At 39.7% G+C, this 21,694-nt stretch overlaps 1 protein-coding gene across 1 annotated transcript in view; it reads right to left on the reverse strand.

Annotated features, from left to right (window-relative positions):
• The window catches only part of TANC1 (tetratricopeptide repeat, ankyrin repeat and coiled-coil containing 1), a 136,117-nt gene that overhangs the window by 72,011 nt on the left and 42,412 nt on the right, over positions 1-21,694 (reverse strand). Inside the window, exon 5 of the mRNA XM_044669111.1 lies at positions 15,091-15,351. Within this exon, the coding sequence (XP_044525046.1) occupies positions 15,091-15,351 (261 nt within the window). The remainder of the gene's footprint in view (positions 1-15,090; positions 15,352-21,694) is intronic.

A 21,694-nucleotide genomic window follows, 5' to 3' on the forward strand; every position in this document is an offset into this window, starting at 1 on the left:
AAAGAAAGAAAGAAAGAAAGAAAGAAAGAAAGAAAGAAAGAAAGAAAGAAAGAAAGAAAGAAAGAAAGAAAGAAAGAAAGAAAGAAAGAAAGAAAGAAAGAAAGAAAGAAAGAAAGAAAGAAAGAAAAAGAGAACTTATTAAATACTTGCTATATGCTAGGCACTGTAATAAGTAAAAGCAAACAAGTAATAAAGTTCCTGCCCTCAAAGAGCTTTACTGCCTAACAGGAGAATGGTGAGGAATGACACCTCAAAGAAGACATGCTGACCAGAAGCAGGGGAAGAGCCACTGAAGGCTTGAGCCAAGAAAAGAAGGCAAAAGTTCACCATCTCTCAGAATTTGGGCCCGAGGGCCAGAGATTCTAGGTCAGGGGTTGGCAACCTTTTTGACTGTGAGAGCCATAAATGCCACATTTTTTAAAATGTAATTTCGTGAGAGCCGTACAGGGCTCACAGTACACGCTCCTGTAACAGCACCTGAAAAAAAATTGACTTTATGGCTCTTGCAGAAAGAGCCATATCTGGCCCTCAAAAAAGCCAGATATGGCTTGAGAGACATACGTTGCCGACCCCTGGTCTAGAGAAAATCAAGCAGAAGGATGTGGCTGGATGCAGGAAATGAGCTCTTCTACTCCTACAACTCTCACCTCTATAAGTATAATTCCCAAACTGGGTCATCAATGTTAAGCCTGCATTTTAACTACCTATCAAATACCTCTCCTTAAATATTCTGCCAGCACCTCAAGCTGAACATTATTTAAAAATGGATTTCATCACTTTCCCCTTAGAGCCGCTGCTCTTCCCGACTTTCCCATTTCTGTTAATGGCACCATCATTCTCCCCCCAAGGTTACACGGACAGTAAGTTAACAGTCTTGGTATCGGGTGCCTCCTCACGGGCAGTTCTCTGACCGATGAAGCAGCAGATCCTGCCCACTTCCCTCAAAATAAGCTGCTGTTATTATATGATGGAAAAGAAGCTGTTTGATATAGCGAAGAAGAATTGTTTAGAAATCCTACTTATTACTGTTTCTGTTACAGAAGCAGAGCCAGCACGAGGAATATCTCACTTCAAAGTAGTACAGCATGACCCGAAGTGGGCAGAGATGAGGCAGAGAAACCAAAAGGCGAGAGTCACTGTGCGAGGAGGGTAGCTTAGCTGGTGTAGCAAAGATAGTGCCGAGTTCAAATCTGACCTCAGACACTCACTAGCTGTGTGACCAAGGGCAAATCGCTTTACCCTGTTTGCCTCAGTTTCCTCATCTGTAAACTGAGGGGGAGAAGGAAATGACAAAATCTCTGCCAAGAAAACCCCAAATGGAGTCAAGAAGCACGGACATGCCTGAAAAGAGTGAGCCACAACAAATGTATGCGATGGGAGGTGATACAGATGAGAGATGTTCTGAACCCACAATGAGGTGATGACAATGGGAATCAGAATGACATTGTTTTAGACCCCCCAAAAAAATCCTCTCTGAAGCTTCCCCTTCCTTTGCATGCAGACTTTGCTGCGCACAGTGGCCTCTGTCTTCCTCATCCTCCATTTCTGCATCTGTCACTCTCCACAAAGCTCAGCCTCTCATCACTCTTCATTCGAAAATGATAATAAACTTCCAGCCGGGGGGGGGGGGGGAGCTCAGTGGATTGAAAGTCAGGTACTGGGTTCAAATCTGGCCTCAGATACTTCCCAGCTGTGTGACCCTGGGCAAGTCACTTGAACCCCCACTGCCTAGCCCTTACCACTCTTCTGCCTTGGTTCCAAGACAGAAGGTAAGAATTGTTTTGTTTTTTTTAATAAAAATAAATTTAAAATAAAATATAATAAAAACAAAATAAAACAAAACAAAACTTCCAACCAGCCTCCTTGTCTCTGGTCTTTCCCTCTGACAATTATCTCAAGTCAGAGGCCAAGCCTTGTGATTTTGCCAGTATAAAGATATCCTAGTGTGGAAACTCCCAACCACCATGGCCGGCTGGTGCCTTTTCTGCCATGGACTTTGTTAGAAAGTTGGCTGGGGATGGTGTAGAGGTTGAAGGGTGTCCCAAGGGTCAGCTGGGCAGCATGTGGCCAGGCAGGGCCTCCAGCCAAGTCTCCCTGATTGTGGAGGACAACTCTCCATCCACTATCCAAGAAAGCCCCTCTTGTTATTCACACTTAAATTACTATGGGTTTTATATGCATTTTCTCGTTTAATTCTCACAGTAACTGAACAAGGATTTGTTATCCTGCTATAAAAGAATAGAAAACTAAGGCCTGTCCATGATCATTTGATTAGTCATTAGGAGAGTAAGAACACAAATCCAGGTTATCTGATTCTAAAACCCAACTATTTTTCCATTGTTCTGTGTGTGAATAAGTGTTAATATGGTTTAATCTACATAAGAGGCAGCTATGTGTTATAGTAGATGGAGCCCTGGGCCTGGAGTATGGAAGCCCTGAGTTTAAATTCAGTCTTTGATACTAATTAGCTGTATGACCCTGGGCCAGTCACTTAACCTCTATTTGCCCTGGCTGCCTCAATACAGAATGGAGATAAAAATAAAGTTGTTAGGGGCAGCTGGGTAGCTCAGTGGAGTGAGAGTCAGACCTAGAGACAGGAGGTCCTAGGTTCAAACCCGGCCTCAGCCACTTCCCAGCTGTGTGACCCTGGGCAAGTCACTTGACCCCCATTGCCCACCCTTACCAATCTTCCACCTACGAGCCAATACTCAGAAGTTAGGGGTTTAAAAAAAATAAAGTTGTTAGAAGATCAAATAAGATTATACAATCAATACTAAGTATTAGTGCTAAGGTGGAAGAGCTGTAAGGGCTAGGTAACTGGGGTTAAATGACTTGCCCAGGGTCATACAGCTAGGAAGTATTTGAGGTAACATTTGAGCCAACCTCCAGGCATAGCTCTCAATCCACTGAGCCACCTAGTTGTCCTGAAATAATATATTTTTTTAATTTTTATTTTTTTTCCATGGTTATATGATTCATGTTGTCTTCCTCCCCACTCCTGGAGCTGACAAGCAATTCTACTGTGTTATACATGTATTATCACTTGATGCCTATTTCCATATTATTCATTTTTGTAATGCAGTAATCTTTTAAAACCAAAACCCCAAATCATATACCCATATAAACAAGTGATAAATCATATGTTTTCTTCTGCATCTGAAATAATATTTTAAAGCACTTAGAATAGTACCAGAACACAGTAAATACAAAATATACCTCCGTGTATATGCATGTTATATTATGTGTATGTAACATCTGTATTATTTCTACATATATGATATAAGACACACACACACACACATAAAACATCCTACTTACATACATATTCATCCCCACTAAAATCAGACCCTTCTCCAAAAACTAGGGTGTTGTTTTGAAGCTACATTTTTTTTCCCTTCAGTTGTAGCGGATCAAGAGTTTCATAGATCATCCAACATCTCTACAACAAAGCAATTTCTAAATATTTATTTTTCAGCCGCTCTTCTCCTAATCTACTTCAGGAGGTTGCAGTAAAAAAAAAGGGGGGGGGGATGCTTTGTAAATCGTAAAGCACTCTATAAACATGAGTCATTATTCCCACGCCTCCTTCCTAGAAATGCCTTCAGAGCTAATGCACTTCCAATGCCCCCTCCTAGGCCACTTCTTGGTTCCTATCAATAGAGAAGAGTTAAGGATGGAAGCTAGGAGAAGCAGCCTGTGTTACGCACTCTGCTAACTTGCCAGCAATAGAAAATGCAGCTTCCCCTCAAACCCAGAGACCAGGAATATATCTTTTTTTTTCTTTTAAACCCTTACCTTCCATCTTAGAATCAATACTATGTGTTAGATCTAAGACAGAAGAGCAGTAAGGGCTAAGCAGTAGGAGTTAAGTAACTTGACCAGGGTTCCACAGCTAGGACGTGTCTGAGGACATATTTGAACCCAAGACCTCCCACCTCTAGGTCTGCCTTTCAATCCATCAAGCCACCAAGCTGTGCACCTCCCTCCCAAGCATTTCTGAAGTCTTTTTTCTCTTTTTTACTTATCCCTGAAACCTTTTTATTCCAAGGAATAATTTAATATTCACCTTTAAATTTTCTGGTATTAGTACAAGGTTTTAAATGAGACCATAAAGAATAGGACAATTAAATAAACGTGCCTTGTAAAAGAAGATAACTCTATAGTGAAATATCCTGAGAAGAACACCAATGAGAATCAGGAAGCTTAAGTGCAAGGCTTTACTGGCTACATCACCCTAGAGAGAAATCATAACTCCTTTGCCACTTACTGAGGCCTCTACTCAGGAGCCTCCTGACAGGGAAATCAGTGAAATTCAGGGATTCAGAATCTACCCCGTTCATGCATTAAGTACCAACTCAATGAGGCCAGCCATTGGGCTTAGGGGCCAGTAGGATCATTTGAGGGAAATCAGATGTATGGCCCTAGGGAAGACCCATCGGTCTTTAGATACTTGAAGGGCTCTCACATAGAAAAGAATTCTTCTCTTAGTTCAATAAGTATTTATCAAACTCCTACTACGGGAAAGGCACTGAGCTAAGCTTTTGTTGATGTTGTTCACTTGTGTCAGAGTCCTGTGACCCCATTTGGATTTTTCTTGGCAAAGATCCTAGTGCACTTTACTGCACAGATAGGTGGCTCAGTGGATAGAGAGCCAGGCCTAGAGACAGGAGGTCCTAGGTTCAAATCTGGCCTCAGACATTTCCCAGCTGTGTGACCCTGGGCAAGTCACTTAACCTCCATTGCCTAGCCCTTACTGCTCATCTGCCTTGGAACCAATACACAGTGCTGATTCTAAGATAGGAGGGTAATGGAGTAGTTTACCATTTTCTTCTCTGCACATTTTATATTTGAGGAAACTGAGGCAAACAGGGTGAATAAAGTGACTTGCCCAGGGTCACACAACTGGTTTGGTCTGAGGCCAGATTTGAACTCCACAAGATAAGTTTTACTGACTGTAGGCCCCTTACTCTAACCACTACACCAATGAATTGCCCTGAGCCTCAGGATACAAAGGCAGAAACAGTCCCTACTGTTCAGGTACTTATAATCTAATAATAAAGGTTATTAAACTATTGAGGGACTAGGGAAGAACTAGGAGGAATAAGAAGTTATACAGTTAGAGATTTTGGCTAAATATAATGGGAGGTGGGGGGAACTTCATGAAAACCTCCCCAAAAGAGAAATGAGCTGCTTATTATAAATGACAAAAATTAAGGCATTTCTGAAAGTTTTTGGGGGGCAAGGCTGGCTGACTGCTCTCTATCTGGGTGGGGAGGGGGGTACAGAGAGAGGATGGTAAGGAGTATCTATTTTCAGATATGGATTGAAGTAAATAAGATTCTGAAGATCTTTAAACAGTAAAATTGTGATAACCTCTCACAGCCTAAATTTCTTCCTTTTTGAAAAATTTTTTATACACAGACTAAATTTCTATAAAATTATAATAATCTTCATGTTCCTTACTTTATCATGTTGCCAAGAGGATCAAATTAAATAATGCACATCAAGTACTTCACAAACCTTTAAGGGCTAAATGTCAGCTATTATCATCATCATCATCATCATCATCAATAACACAATTACTGGTCAATAAGCATTTATTAAGCACTTCTTGAATGCCAGCCACTGTGCTAAGCTCTGAGGTGACAAAGAATGGGGGAAAAGCATAAGAAGCTTAAAAAGATCCCGATATTTGGGGGGAGGGAGTATGTGGGGGAGGGGACTCACCTTCTGTCTTGGAAGCAATACTAAGTATCATTTCCAATGGAAAAAGAGTGGGAACGGCTAGACGGTAAGGGTTAAGTGACTTGCCCAGGGCCACACATCTCAGAAGAGCATTCCTAAAGCCAGATTTGAGCCAAGGAACATCCCATCGCCAGACCTGGTTCTCTAGCCACTAAGCTACCTCACTGCCCCAGAAGCTCACATTCTAACACAGGAGACAGCATGTGCATAGCTAAGAGCATGTAAGACTCGGTTATTGCTACTATTGCCCTTCCTCTATTTTCTAAGAGGACTAGTTATACTGTGGATAATGTTTTAACTCACTCACAAATTGGATTTACAAGAGGCCGAGAGGCACAAAGGCACTCTTTTCCAGTCATCCAAGTCCAATGGCAAGACAAAAGTCTGAAGGGCTGGCCCTGGCCTAGGATGTGATGGAGTCTGACCAAGTTCTAGGCCTGTGTTGTCGAGCCTATGGCACATGGGCCAGAGGGAGCTGCTCCCCTCCTCCCTCCATACACCTGAGGACATTTCTCACATGACCCGCCCCTCTGCCAGAAGCCCAATAGGACTGCTTCCTCCCCTCCCCCTCTNACATGACCCACCCCTCTGCCAGAAGCCCAATAGGACTGCTTCCTCCCCTCCCCCTCTCCACACCAGAGGACATTTCTCACATGACCCGCCCCTCTACCAGAAGCCCAATAGGACTGCTTCCTCCCCCTCCCCCTCTCCACCACACCAGAGGACATTTCTCACATGACCCGCCCCTCTGGCAGCAGCCCAGTGGAAGTGCTTCCTCCCTCTCCTGTCTGGCTTAAGGGGGCAGCTCATATAGTGTGAGGGTTGCAGTTTAGGCACTCAAGTCTCTAAAAGATTCACCAACTAACAAGTGATAATAATTGTACAACCCAGTGGAATTGCTTGTGGGCTCTGGGAGGTGGAAGGGAAGAGGGGAGAGAAAGAATGAATCATGTAAACATGGAAAAATGGTTTAAAATAAAAATAAATAAATAAATGAAAGATTGGCCTTCACTGCTCTTTCACAGCTTTTGGGAAACACTGTTCTCATCCCCCAACTCCACCAAGTGAAGTCTCCACATGCCTGGGCTGGACACCCCCCAAGTCACGGGCAGGACTGAGGCCCAGCAGGGATCCCGACCTGGCTTGGCCCGTTTGCTCATTCAGTTTTGCTGGCTGGTGGCCACTACCTGTGCTAGAGCTTCCTGGGCCATACCTGGGAGCTGGGGACAGGGAGACGCCAAGCCCTCCAGCCACAGGCTCCCTGAGCTCTCCATACCCAGCAAAGGGGAAGAAATCTCAAAGCAACCAAAGGGGTCAGGCAATCCCTTCCCAAGAAGCTGGGGTGCAAAACCGAGTCTTGAAGAAAGAAGCCAAATCCATGAAGCATTCATCAAATTATTACAAGGCAATTTGCTAGGCACAAGGGATTAAAAATAGGCAAAAATAGTCCCTGTCCCCAAGGTGCTCACAGTCTACCAGGAAAAAGTGCAGTATTGATATGGAGGAGGTAGGAAAGGCAGTTTCAGGAAGGTTTTGGTGCAAACCAGGGTATGGTCAAGCACAGACAGCTGAGGGAGGATGACTGGCAAACACAGAAGAAAGAGCCTCACCCTCTGAATGCCTTTTGTATTCCCTAGTTTGAGAAACCACCTCACTCATTAACCTCAAAAGTAGTCACTGAGAAAACCTGCTCCCAGCCTGATTGGACTCTCCGATCCAAAGGAGTTCAGAACCAATCCAAATGTCAGATCACTCCTGTGGAGGCAGTGGCAACTTGCTAGCTCAGCTTTTAAGAGGCTTGCTTAGTTGTGGAGGAGATCAGGACAGATGATAGCATCAGAAGCATAGAGCTGGGGGTGTGAGGGACTCTCTATCTGAGGAGATAAACTTGGGGACAGGACTGTAGATAAGACTTTGGTGGGGGAAGGCTGGGATTACATCTTTTTTTTTTTCCCTTCTACTAACCTCTATCTGAATTTTAGCATTTTCTTTTGATTATGAATATGGACAATAAACATTCTGAGAAAGGATATAATAAGGTTTGCAGGACTGTCACATAGGTTTGTGATACAAAAAAAGTTAAACCCCTCCCCCAAATCTAGCCCAATCCCTCTATTTTATAGAAAAGGAAACAGAATCCTGAAGATACTGAGTTACATTATGTCTCCTAACTATGCATCTTCCAGCTGAGGCCATCAGTCAGCCAGGGGAGCCTTCAAGGACAATATTGCTAAACATTATGGGGTAGAGAGGGAATTGCATTTTGCTCCTCAAAGTCACTTATTGGGTCTATCAGGGGTACAAATATATTTTAATTATTTCTTGTTAACTAGATTACCACATATAGGCAACTAGGTGGCTTAGTGGATAGACCACTGGACCTGGAGTCAGAAAGACTAGAGTTCAAATCCAGTCTCAAAATTACACTAGCTATGGGACCCTAAGCAAGTCCCATAACCCTGCTTGCCTCAGTTTCCTCACCTGTAAAATGAGCTGGTAAAGGACATAGCAAAACTTTCTAATATCTCTGCTAAGAAAACCCCAAACGGGACCATTAAAATTTGGACATGACTGAAATGACTGAACAATGGAACCACTACTTCAGGGAGGTGGGAGATCACACAAGACAGTTAAAAGCTGTGGCTTCCATCTGCAATCAATCCCATGATAACCTTTTTACATAATTCATTTGAATGAGTCTTTTCAGTCCTCAATATTCATCACAATACCTGGGTATGAGTCCTACTTTCTGGAGGACTCAAGAAAGAGTTACACTGGGAAGAAGAGGAAAAGGACTTCAGCAGATCCAAGCAAATTGAAACATCTGCTGAAACCCTAAGGAGTAGCTCAACCCTACCATCAAAGGCAAATGCCAATAGTCTCCACTGCAATTACTAGTTAGAATTTCAAGAAAATTGGACAGTAATTATTTGAGTTTGTGGGTTTCCTGGACAATTAAATTCAGTCTCCTATGACCCACTTAAGAGTATTTCAAGGCAACAAAAAGAAAATGGTCAAAGAGAGTAAAATCCCATTATGCAAGATTCTGAATTGTTAGGGCAGGGGGCAGATATCAGGCTGATAGTGTGAAGTCAGTGGTCAGTCAGCTAGCATTTATTTATAAAGCATCTACTATGTGCAGGGCACTTTGCTAAGCTCTGACCTATACGAATGGCAATATACGAATGATATATCATGTATGTGATATAATAATACCTATATAAAAATTAAAGACACCTATTCATCTGCTATATGTCCACATAGAAAAACCTATATGCATATAAATCCATGTGTATCTATGTGTGCATACACACATGTGCATATATTCACACATTATACATAAATATAAATTATACACACACATATACATATATACATACACACACAGATAGATAGATAGATAGAGTTATGTCATCTACCCAACTTCAAACTTGGTTTTCCTGTTCCACCAAATAGTTTCCAAACAAAAGACTCGATATAGTGAAAATCATTACAAACCTTAACTTAATTTTTTGATATTTCTATTCCAGATTCTTTGTAGTGAAGGGAGCTAGCATTGTCTAATGTCCAAATGACTTCATTACTACAACAATATTTAACCTGTAATATCATACTACAGTAATAATAGGTGACTGTTCTAACAAGGTTGCCAACTTTATGGTTCCTTTGGCATGGGGCGTGGGAGGCGCAGACTGGGCAGAGACAGAAAAATGACAGCCTGAAATGGGGGAGGAGAGGAGGGATCAGAGGCAGGATAAAGAAACACTCATCTCTGTAAGATGTCATCTTGATTAGACATTGACCTGAGTTAGTCTCCTCAAAAATGCAAATACTCCTGGGAGAGAAAGGCCCATTCATTTAACAATTATTAAGCATCTATTATGTCCAATGCACTGTGCTAGAGGAAAATAAAATGATAAATAAAACATGGTGCTTGTACTCAAGGAACTTGGCAATTAGGGATGGTAAAACATACTTTGTTGTCTTTCAGTTGCATCTGACTCTCTGTGATCCCATTTGGGGTTTTCTTGGCAAAGATACTAAATGAGTTTGCCATTTCCCTCTTCAGCTCATTTTTAAAATGAGGAAACTGAGGCAAATATGGTTAAGAGATTTGCTGAGGGTCACAAAGCTGATAAGTGTCTGAGAGCAGATTTGAACTCAGGAGGATGAGCCTTCCTGACCTCAAGCCCAGCCCTCTATATCCACTAAAGCACCTAGCTGTCTGATAAAACATACAGATGAACATAAATTAGAATGTAGGAGAAGTATGAGATGATACGAGAAAGAAACAAACAACTCGCTTCTAGACAGCATCTTAATACATATACAATGGGATTTCATCTCATTGACACTGTACAAGTATTATTATTACCATCTCACAGATGGGTAAACAAATTCAGAAAAGTGAAATGACTTATTTAGGGTAATATAAATACTAATGGTAAGACTTGAAATTAGAAACAAGGTCCTTCCTGACTCCTTTCCAAAGGAAAGGTATACCATATTTTGAGGTAAAGTTATCAGGGAAGGAGGGAGAGAAGAGAACGAGCAGAGAGAGACAGAGACATACAAAGAGAGAGACAGAGAGACAGGCAGGCAGACAGAGAGATACAGAGATATACAGAGACAGATAGAGACACTTGAAATAGGTCTTAAAATAGGGTCATTCCAAAGGTGGCAATGAGGAGGAAATATCTGAGGTATGAGGAATAGCAAAGACAGGAACAAGTGTTGGGGTGGAGAGATAACAATTTAGCTTGGAGCAAAGAAAATGTGAAAAGTTATGTAATAAGACTGGGAAGGTACATTGTATCAAGATTCGGTGTGTCTTGGACACCAAGCTAAGGAGAATGGATTTTCTTCAGTGGACACAGGTAAGTGACAAGTTAAGTCTGCTGGTAAGGGCAGCTAAGAAGCATAGTGGATAGAGAACCAAGCCTCAAGACAAGAGGGACCTAGGTTCAAATCTAGCCTTAGACAAAAATCCTCACTGGGGAACTCTCAGCAAGTGACTTAACCCTGAAGTCTTAGCCCTTCCCTTCTCTCTTAAGAGCTGTTAAGAAAACAGAAAGTAAAAGTTGGGCTTGTATGTTTTGTTTTTTTTTTAAAGTCATCTGGCTGCAGTATTGAGGAAGGAACAGAACAGAAAGAAATGAGACACGGAAAGACCTGTTTGGAGACTATTGCCACAGTCTGGGCAAGAGGTAATGAGGGCTTGAATTAGGGCAATGGCCGTGGGAATGGAAAGAAGAAAGCAAATCTGAGAAATGCTAGGGAAGAGTGCAAAAGGACAGGGTACCTGGCTGAAAATGGGGGAAGGAAAAGCTGTATACTGGGAGAGCTCAGTTTTTTTATCTTCATATCTTCAGTGCTTGCATCCCTTTCTTAATGACTATCTGTTGAGCTAAACTGCACAATATCTTCCAAGTTACCACCTTGGGCAAGAAAGAACAATCACATTCAGGCCCCACAAGTCAGGGAGCAGAACTCACCTGCAGGGAAACGACAGTTTTAGACACATCACTGCATTGGTGTGCCTCTCAGTCAGTCATTCACACACTAGACCCAAAACCTGCTTTCCTACAAACTAAAACAAGGGCCATGGTAGGAAGAGTAATTTTGACTTGGGGGACAATGGAAAGTCTCTTTGGACACGAGAGATTTCTGGGCAAGGCAGCCTGCCTGGGACATCAGCGTGGAGCTCTGGACAGAGTAGCAACGAAGGGGAAAAAAGGAATCATCTGTGGTTGATGATACAGAAAGCAGGCAGGCAAGAATGGCACCAGAAGAACTCCATTCATTTAGGAGTCTTGCCTATGGCTCTGGTAATTATGGGGAAGCTAGTGGATAGAAGGCTGGGTCTGCAGTCAGGAGGACTCCTCTTCCTGGCTTCAAATCCAGCCTGAGACATTTACTAGCTGTGTGACCTCAGCCAAGACAGTTAATCTTGTTGTTCTCAGTTTCCTCATCTGTAAAATGACCTGGAGAAGAAAATGGCAAACCAATCCAGTATCTTTGCCAAGAAAACCCCAAGAGGAGTCACTACAAGTTAGACATGACTTAAAACAACTGAACTAAATGTAGCTATATCAAGGGAAATCACAGAATCATACAGCCAAAAAGGGTCCTGAGAAAATCTAACCTTCCTCTTTTTTATTTTAAACAGATCAGGAAACAGAGGACCAGAAAGAGAAAGAAATTAAAAGTCACCGGTAAAAAGTGGCAACATCGCCTCAGAACACAAGATTTTTAACTCTCAGGTTAGTGCCCTTTCTACTAAATCATTTCTCCTGAGAACAAGTGCCAACTTTGGGACACATGCCATAAGTTACTGGTGTCATGTTATAGTTTATAACCAACTCTCTCTCTCTCAATACGATACTCAGCAGGTCCCCTGGTTCCTTATTACCCAACGTTTAGTTTACCATAGATACATAACACTGCATTATACTTCTAACCTATTAATAAACACAGAAAATTATAGTCCTTGCTTTCGCCCCCCTTCCCAACTTGGGACATGTTTTTAGTTTTTCAGTGATGTAAACTAGGAAAAAATGAACAAATCCATTAGGTTAATTTGCCCCTGCTTAAGGCCTGGCTTGGTCTTCATGCCACAGGAGGTCTAACTCAAGAGTGAATGTGATGAGGCTAATGAACAAGCGTAGCGGAAAACTGGGAAGCTAAGCTCTATAATCACAGCAGCGTACTGGAAAATCTTGGCTCACATGCATCGTCGATTCAGATGGCAGGGGACTGCAGAGGAAAACACCAAGCAGAAAACAGTCCCCAAATGGGGCATTTTTTTTCCTGTCTCAAAATTAATGTCCTAATGGATTTCCAGTTTTAAAAACAGCTTAAGTTGAACACAAATTTGCCTTCTGCTGGATTTAACAGAGATCAAATTTTATCATAAGTCAAATGAACCATTCAATCAATACAAACAGGTAAAGAGTGTCTGAAAACCAGGATTAATGGAGGGAAAATGAAAACATTACTGAATAATCATGACTACTTTCTTCATGAGGTATCATTTCATGTAAGCCTTTCTATGAATTCTAGAGGGAGTTTCTAGGCCAAAATAAATGTAAAAGACTATATACTGTGTGATATTCTAGCTTCACCATAGGCTTTAACAATATTTGTCACAGAGCAGAGTGGCACAGGAAAAAGATAGTTAACTAACGAGTTAGGAAGACCTAGCTTCAAGTTCCCCTGCTCTGATTCACAAGGGCTTTGTGGCCCTAGGCAAGTCACTTAAACTCTCATTGTCCCAAGAAATGTCTTAAAAATGCAGGTTACAGAATGGGTCATAAGGTGCATTGTAGATGGGTTTATTCACTGAGTTCCCTGCTCCAGTGAAATTATAGATGAGGGACAACAATAATTAAAAAAAATTTTAATACCACAAAAGGCATCAATAATAATATAACCGTTAATGTGATATTATAATAATGATTTAAGATATATGATAATAAGATGCTATAAAAGCAAAAGATACAAACAATTAATGATATGATAGATAATAAATGAGATAATATATAAATATAATACCATATAATATGATAATATATTTGATATAAAAGCAAAAGACATAAATAATAATGATATGATGGTAGATAATATATAACCATATAATAATGATAGTATATAATATGAGCTATAATATATTTGATATAAAAGCAAAAAGCATCAATTTTTAAAAAATTGACAAAATCAAATGAGTCTTTTTCTTCTGAATTTGCTAACCCTTAATTCCTCTATAAACTATAGTCTTAGAGAGAGGCCTGAGACTCTGAGATGTGGCCACAGAGTTTTTACTCGTGGTCATAGTTACCGTATCAAAGGCTAGACTTGGATTGAATTCTTCTTGACTCCAAGCTCAGCATCCCATCCACCATACCTCCCTTCTTCTTACAACTAGTTTCAGAAAATTATCAACAAATAAAAAACCACCTTAGCAGGTCCCTTTATTAGCATGTACTTAAGAGCACAAAATTTAGAAAGTCACTAGATTAAGGTACAAATAATGGCTAAAATGCTATTTTTTTTCCTTCTTCCAACAGTAAGAAATTCAACCAAATATCTTCACTTTTTCACCCACTGGCTGGCTACTGTTAATAGCTAAGAACAGTCTTTACTACCCTTCTCCCAAATCTAAGCTACTAACCTCGTTAATCCCCAAGTCTTAGTTATAAGCTTTGGTTATAAAGGTTTTCATTTCTAATGGTTCAAGTTTTTGTTCCTGCAGTTGTATCACCTAGAAATCTAGGATCACCCAACAAAACATGCTTCTGATTATGAAGAAACAGCATGAAGATTTGACTTAGGGCCTCCTATAATAACTTGTTAGCTACTCAGATGTCCTCAGATAAATCATATTATCTGCCACCACAAGCCTCTACTTGTGTATAAAAATTAGGAGATTAGACTGGCTAACAAAAATTCCTTTGAGTTTTTACAGACTTTAGTTCAATGATTCTCTTTGGCTGAAAACAATAGATAAAATGAAATTGGCATAATGACCCTTGATTTCATTCTGGGAGGTTATCTAAAACCCAAGAAAATAGCTTCTTTTAGAACTTTTAGAAGGAAGCTCAAGAGTCTACTGTGGAGGCAACTAGGTGAAAGAGTGCCAGGCCTGGAGTCAGGAGGACCCAAGTTCAAATCTGGCCTCAAATTCTTCCAAGCTGTGTGACCCTTGGCAAGTCACTTAACTCTATTGCTTAGTCCTTGCCCTTCTTTCTTAGAGTTGTTACTAAGACAAAGTAATGGGCTTTTTTTTTAAGCCCATTATGTCCAGCTCTCTTGTTTTACAAGTAAAGAAACTGAGGCCCAGAGAGGTTAAGTGACTTCCCCAAGGCCACTCAGGAAGTAAGCATAAAAGATGGGATTTCATCTCAGATCCTCTGAATAGGATTCTTTCCACTACACAAAATGGCACCACAAATTCTCACCCCCCCATTATGTTTAGCGTGAAAATACCAAATATTGATTCAGTGAAGGGTTTATCCTTGCCCCCACAATCTCTCCTACATCTTATCAAACCAAACACTCTTAAAACCAATGAACTGGAAATCTGGAAGGCAATATTAGGAAACATCTAATCTCGTTCCTCATTCGATAGGTGAGCATTTTGCCACAAGGGCAAAATTATTTTCTGATAGTCATATAGGACAAAAACAGAAGAAGTGAACCTCAGGACCCAAACTCGCTGACTCTGGCTCTCATTATGATGGCATCTTTCTTCAACAGTGAATAAAACAAAAAGGACAAAGTCAGGGTATTTATTAGCCTTCTCCTTTCCTCAAAAAAAAAATGTGCATTTGGGAAACAAGACCTTACCTGCAACTGAGTTAGGCCGTGGCATTATTAGGGAGCTGGAGTTCTGTGTGTATGGAACAGGACCATCTCCAACAGATGCTTCTGCTTTGGGCAGACTCTCTGTTGACCCAGTTGTCTCCTCTTCTGCCACCGGGGAACAGTTATCTGCCCTCCGATCATGAAGAATTCCTTGCTGTACACCAATCCTTAAGCTTCCATCTTTACTCCACTCCAAACTGGAGCCACTCCGGTCATCGTTCTCAGATGAACTCGTAATTGTGGCTGAACAAGAAAGACCAAAATACTTAGAAGGAGGCAAAACATACTTGTGGCTGTTTTAAGATTTAAACATGCACTAAACTTTTCACTATCAACAGAATGCTTTCCGGCCCAAAGAGATTTTATCAAAGTAGGTTTAACACAATGTGTTTTGTTAAATTAGAAGAATGCTACTTATCAGGGGAAAATAAAGCAATAAATCACTCCATTGGGAAGGAAAAATTTAGATAAGATAATGAAAAAAAAAGCTGTCTGAAAGCATCTAAGACTTACTGTAGATCCACATAATTTTGATATGATAATGTATCCATTTCTCTGTAACAAGGCATAAACTGTTCTCAAAGGAATTCATAAATTTCTTCTGAACCAGGAAATTTTCTCTACAAACTAATCTCTGTTGCGGTGGTGGTAGTGGGTGGATCTGTTGTTTTATTGGGGGAGTGGGTTAATAATATGAAGTCAATCACCAACATGCAAAAAACAATTAATAAAACCAAAGAATAAGGTAGGGAATTTGATTGCTAAAATAAACTTTGTAAGATCTTTTAGGAAGAACCATCCACAGGCTGAAATTTTTTCAGAGATTGGGAACAGAAAATATTCACATAAGGAGTGGATAAAGTGAATGAGTGAAGTGTAAAGTATTCTGTGAGTTTAGAACTTTAGCAAACCCCAATTTTTTCTTTTTCTTAAATACCAATTTTACAAATCCAAAAATTTTTCCATTTTTAAAAATATTATGATAGTGGGCCAGTAATAAGGAAGCGGTTAAAAGGAGGGAAGAAATATCCACCTGCCAGGGCTACCTAACACAGCATCAGTGGTTCAAAAACTGGACAAATACTGAAGGTCAACACAAAGTCACTCAACCAGGCACTGCTGCATGCTTGCATATAAACTGCCTTTCAATTATTTTCCAGCAGTTCCTAGCATTCCTAGCATAGTTTCTACTATGTTTTACATTTCACATTTCTGGAAAGCAGGACTGTAAGTCACTGTTTTCCTTGTATCTCAAATAATACCTAGGGAAGTCCTTGACACAAAGGTGTGAATAAACATGAAGCCAATGCATTAGTTAGGTGGCTCAGTGGATAGAGCATGGAGCTGGGATTCTGAAAGTTTCCTCTTCCTTTGTTCAAATCCAGCCTCAGACACTTGCAAGTCACTTAACCCTGTTTGCCTCAGTTTCCTCAGCTACAAAATGAGCTGAAGAAGGAAATGGCAAATCACACCAGTATCTTTGCCATGAAAATCCCAAATAGGATCAAGAAAAGTCAGATAAAACTGAAAAATGACTAAGCAGCATTAGCACAGGATTATTTTATATACTATATTTTTAAAGTGTAAAATAAATGCAAAAAAAGGCACGTTATTTGATAGCAACAAAACAAGGAGAGATTCTAACTTTATTTACACAATACTTTAACATTTTAAAAGCAACTAGAACAAAAAAAAAAAATAAATCTCATGGTCTCCGGATCATGGCAACTCTAGTCTCCTTATTCCCAGATCTTTCTTGCTCATACATATTCATCATAATGCCCTATTCCACAAAACATTTTGATGCTTCCACAAAATATCCTTTGACCATTTCAGCCCATATATCTCCCTCTACTATGCTTCACACAATACTAGCTTAGCTTGCCAGCACTTGTTTTCTAATTATTTCTCATTTGTTAGTTTTGTTTTCTCGCTTAGGCTGTGAGAATATTAATGACGAGGATGATGATAATGATGATGGCAATAATAATGACTGGCATTTATATAGTGCTTTAAGGTTTGCAAAACACTTTATATACTATCCATTGCATCCTCAGAACAATCCTGTAAGGTAGATTCTATTACACATAAGTGTACAGAGAAAATAACTGATTTTACCAGAATTATATACCTAATAATTATCTGAGACAGAATTCAAACTAAAGTCTTTTTAATTCCAAGTCCATGCTATCCACTATATCTTACTGTCTTCTCCATGAATAAATGGAAAACAGGGACCATTTCTTGTGTCTGCACAATGGGTAAGGCAGCATATTTAATAAATAAATGCTGGCTGATAATTGTCTTAAGAAAGCCAAGCTATTCTCATTTCTTCAGTACTTTTCATTATAGGACTTCAAAGATGGCTCCACCAATATGAAGTCTCCGAATGATTAAGAGGAGAATACATTCAGAGCAGGAAGAAATAAATACCTCAGAGATCATCCCATCCAACAATCTCATTATATATGAAGAAACTGAGGCCCAGGAAGGTTTATATTTGTATATGGTCAACTGGGTTTTAATCATAGAAAATCAATCCAGCGTAATGCAAATAATTCTTACCTAACTGGTCATATCATTATTTCTAACTAATGCAGTAAGTGTCAAAGGTTGAGTTTTTGAAAACAATGTTATTGCAATAAAGTCTCCTGACCGTCACTGTACTAATAAGAATTTTTTAATGGACCCCTGGCCTATGTACCTCACAGGTTAACACTTTATAAACCATAAAGCATAGCATTAGTGAGTTATTATTATTATTATTCATCTTGTCAAAAGACAAATGAAACACATAACCATTTTATAATTTTAAACCACCTATTAGAATTTTTAAAAATAGTATATACTTAGGAATTCCCAAATTAGAAATGAATTATGTTATCTCAAATAAGATAATGTATATAAGATGTTTTATAAGCCTTAAAGTGCTATATAAATGCTTATTATCATTATTATGTTGGTGCTAATATTTCAAAGTTTGCAAGTTTGGGGTTTGGGGTTAGGAATATCTTTTTTCGTAACGAAATTAGTGATAAAAGATGAACCAAGGCACCCAAGGTCACCTCATGAAAGCATATTTAATCAATAACAAAGCTTAAAAACAGTACGACATTAAAGTATATAGAACATACCACTGTTTACAAATAATGTTTTCTGAGAAGTCCTATCCTGAATTCTGACTTGAGGCTCTAGACAAGGAACAAGGAGCCCATTGATTTCTTCCCCTTTCTATGGGAGGAGGGTACACTGGTCTAAAGGTCATCAGTGCTCAGAAGATGTCCCAGGAAAGGTCAGGGATGTGGAAAAGGGTTGAAGTAGCAGCACCAGTCTGCGTCTTGTCTAAGCAAAAGAACTCAAGGAAATTGGGGAAAATAGAAAAAATAGAAAGGATGTCCACCTGATTCTGCAGTGGCTAAGAAGGAAGTAGTCCCGGAGGTAGTGGTCATGGGAAGGTGATGCACAACAGCTATGGTAGTGAGATGAGTCTTCAGCTGGGACAGTCATTTATGAAGACAGAATGTTTCTAAGTCAGATGCTGGTAAATTTTTGTTTCAATAAATCTGTGACTCCCAAGATGGCTAAGCACACAACAGTCTCATCATCCCTTCGCCCCTAACCTGAGATAGGTCCAAAGGAAACATATTCCTGTCTCTATAGTGTTCAGGATTAACTATGACTTGAGACGGGATAAACAGAGAGTGCGGGGCAGGGCAGGCGAGAAGTTTCATAGTCATGAGCCCTTCCCAGGGAAGATGACCCACTGAGATTACCCCCACCTCCCTTAACCAAACAATGGCACATCCAACTTGTCTGGCTTGAAGATTGGCTAATGTGCTCTCAAATCAAATCAGGCAACGAATCAGCAGAAATACAGAGAACTGCTTGGGCCTGATAAAATCCAAATGTCTGAAGGTTTCCCATGAAGCCTAAAAAACACATCTAACAGAAGAAGTCTATGACAACCTAAAATGGTGATTTATGCTTCTCCTGGCATGGGTGAATAGCTGTTCCAAGAGCAATGGCTTTCTTTCAGGGCAAAGAGAGACTCAAAACAGCAAATAAAACAATACTCAGAAAAAAGTGAACTAGAATAACATGTTACCAAGATCCCAGACAAACAAAGCTTTTATGATTATTAGACAACTTAAAAGTTAAATCACTGGCTGCTCTCTGGAAACTAGATGTCACATCAGTGGAATGTAAGCTCCTTGAGGGCAAACTACTTTTTGTTTTGATTCTTGTATCATACCAACCCTGACATCGTTGCCTTACACATTGAGTCCTAAAAACCTAAAGTTCTGTGTTATATCTCTGAAATCCGTACAACTTTCTGTCTAAATCAATTTTTTTAAAAAAAAAGGTAGAATGTAACATGTAAACATAAGTATTTTAATACATGTATATGTGGTTTTTTAAAAGTCATCATTCAGACCTGATTCCCAACTACATGATTTTAGAAAGGATTAGCATCAGAAAATATGCATAAGCAGCTTTCAGAGGAAGAAATCCAGTTATCAATATCACTATGAAGAAATGGTCTAAGTAGCTAATAATGAGATAAATGCAAATTAAAACAATTCTTAAGGTTCCAACTCACATCCATCCAATTAGCAAAGATGCCAAAAAAAGGAAAATGACAATAAAAAAAGAGAAAGGGCATCCAAATAAAAAATAACTAGAAAAACAATAAATTTGAAAAACTCCTATCAGACATCAAAATAGACATGCTAAAAGTCAAAGAAAAGATGAACAAGACTAAACTAAAAAATCTCATTGAATTAAAAGCAAAGCTATTTTTAAAAACCAAAACAACTAAATAGATAAACCATTAGTTAACTTGACTAAAAGAATAAAATGACCATTGTCAAAATTGAAAAAGGTTGGGGACAGGTGGGTAGCTCAGTGGATTGAGAGCCAGGCCTAGAGACGGGAGGTCCAGGGTTCAAATCTGGCCTCAGACACTTCCCAGCTGTGTAGCCCTTACCCCTCTTCTGTCCCTATTTTTTTCCTGCCCAGTGCATAAAAAAATCTAATGTATGTGTACCACATGATAATGAATTATAGTCTGTTTGGTGTTATTCACAAATTATGTTTGCTATTTCTATTTCTGACTTTCTTTCAAGGTAAGACATCTTAAGTTTCCTCTTTTGCCCTCTACAGTGTCCAGCATAACAAAAATGTCTTTAAAGAGCCAAAAGGTCTTTAGAGGTCTTCTAATCTAATCCTCTCATGGGCTGTATCTGAGGATCAAAGTTTAAAATAATTAGCTGAAAGTCACACAGGTAATATAACAGAGTTGGGATCCAAAGTCAGGTCCTCATTCTCCAAATCCAGAGCTTTTTATCACATTAATTAGAAAGAACATAAACCAGGAGACTTGAAAAGATTGTTTTCTTCTGTTTTGTCCAGACCCTGGAGGATTGGCTATGCCTAAAGAAGCGATGGAAATAGAAAATCAATAAAAATGAAATGTTTCATACAACCAGTACGGAGCTTATGAGATCCTGATGTTCACTAATGTAAGAATATCGGTGTGGTTTATTGGAGAAGGGACTGACATGGAGTCAGAAGAGCAGGGTTCAAGTGCTGCTTCAGACACTTTAAGAGCAGCAGGACATTTAATGTCTCTGGACTTGTTAGCACGTCTATAAAAGTAAAAGAATTAGATTAGATGATCTAAGGTCCCTCCCTGCCCTAAATCTATGACCAAGTAATCCTTGCCTCTCCTCTCTTCCCCTCTATACAACTGCCAAAGAGATATTCCTAAAGCACAGGCCTGACCTATGTCTTCTTGGCCTCCTTGAACAGCTCCAGGGTTTCTACTTGCCTCTCAAATGGAACTTAACTTCTCAATTTGTCCATCAGAGCACTTTGCTATCTGGTTTCATTGTACTGTTCCAAGCTTGGCATATAATCCTTTTCACATTTGTTCCACCCCAGCCAAATTAGACTTTTTGTTGTTGTTGTTGTCACTCCCAAATTTATGCCACTGCCTGGCATAATTTCTTCTCTGTATGGGAATCTCTCTTTGGATGAAGTGTCAGGTGTGTAGTGAGGAGGTTCAAATCTGGGCTCAGACACTTTTTCCTAGCTATATAATTCTAGGCAACTCATTTAACTCCCATTGCCTAGTCCTACCCCTCTTCTGCCTTAGAACCAATATATAGTATTGATCCCAAGACAGCAGGTGAGGGTATCTTCTTAGTTGTTTTTTTTTTTTAATTGAAACTAAGACAGAAGGTAAGGGTTTAAAAACCTTTTTTTTTAAGTGCCACCTCTGTCATGAGACTGTTCTAGATTCCCCAGCTGCTGTGTCCCCTCTGTCTTGAAATTGCCTCATATTTGTATATATTTTATATTTACCAAACACCATGGGTTCATAAATTAGAAGGTAAGCGGGCTCCCCTAAGCCATCTACCATCTTAGTTTAAAGAGTTAATAAACTGTGATTAAATAAAATTTAAAAAGAAGGAAAGAAGGAAGGAAGGAAGGAAGGAAAGTGAAAGAGAGAGAGAAAGAGAGAAAGAGAGAAAGAGAGAAAGAAAGAAAGAAAGAAAGAAAGAAAAAGGAAGGGAGGAAGGAA

The sequence above is a fragment of the Gracilinanus agilis genome, chromosome 3, assembly GCF_016433145.1.
Source record: "Gracilinanus agilis isolate LMUSP501 chromosome 3, AgileGrace, whole genome shotgun sequence".
In the NCBI taxonomy this organism is placed as follows: domain Eukaryota; kingdom Metazoa; phylum Chordata; class Mammalia; order Didelphimorphia; family Didelphidae; genus Gracilinanus; species Gracilinanus agilis.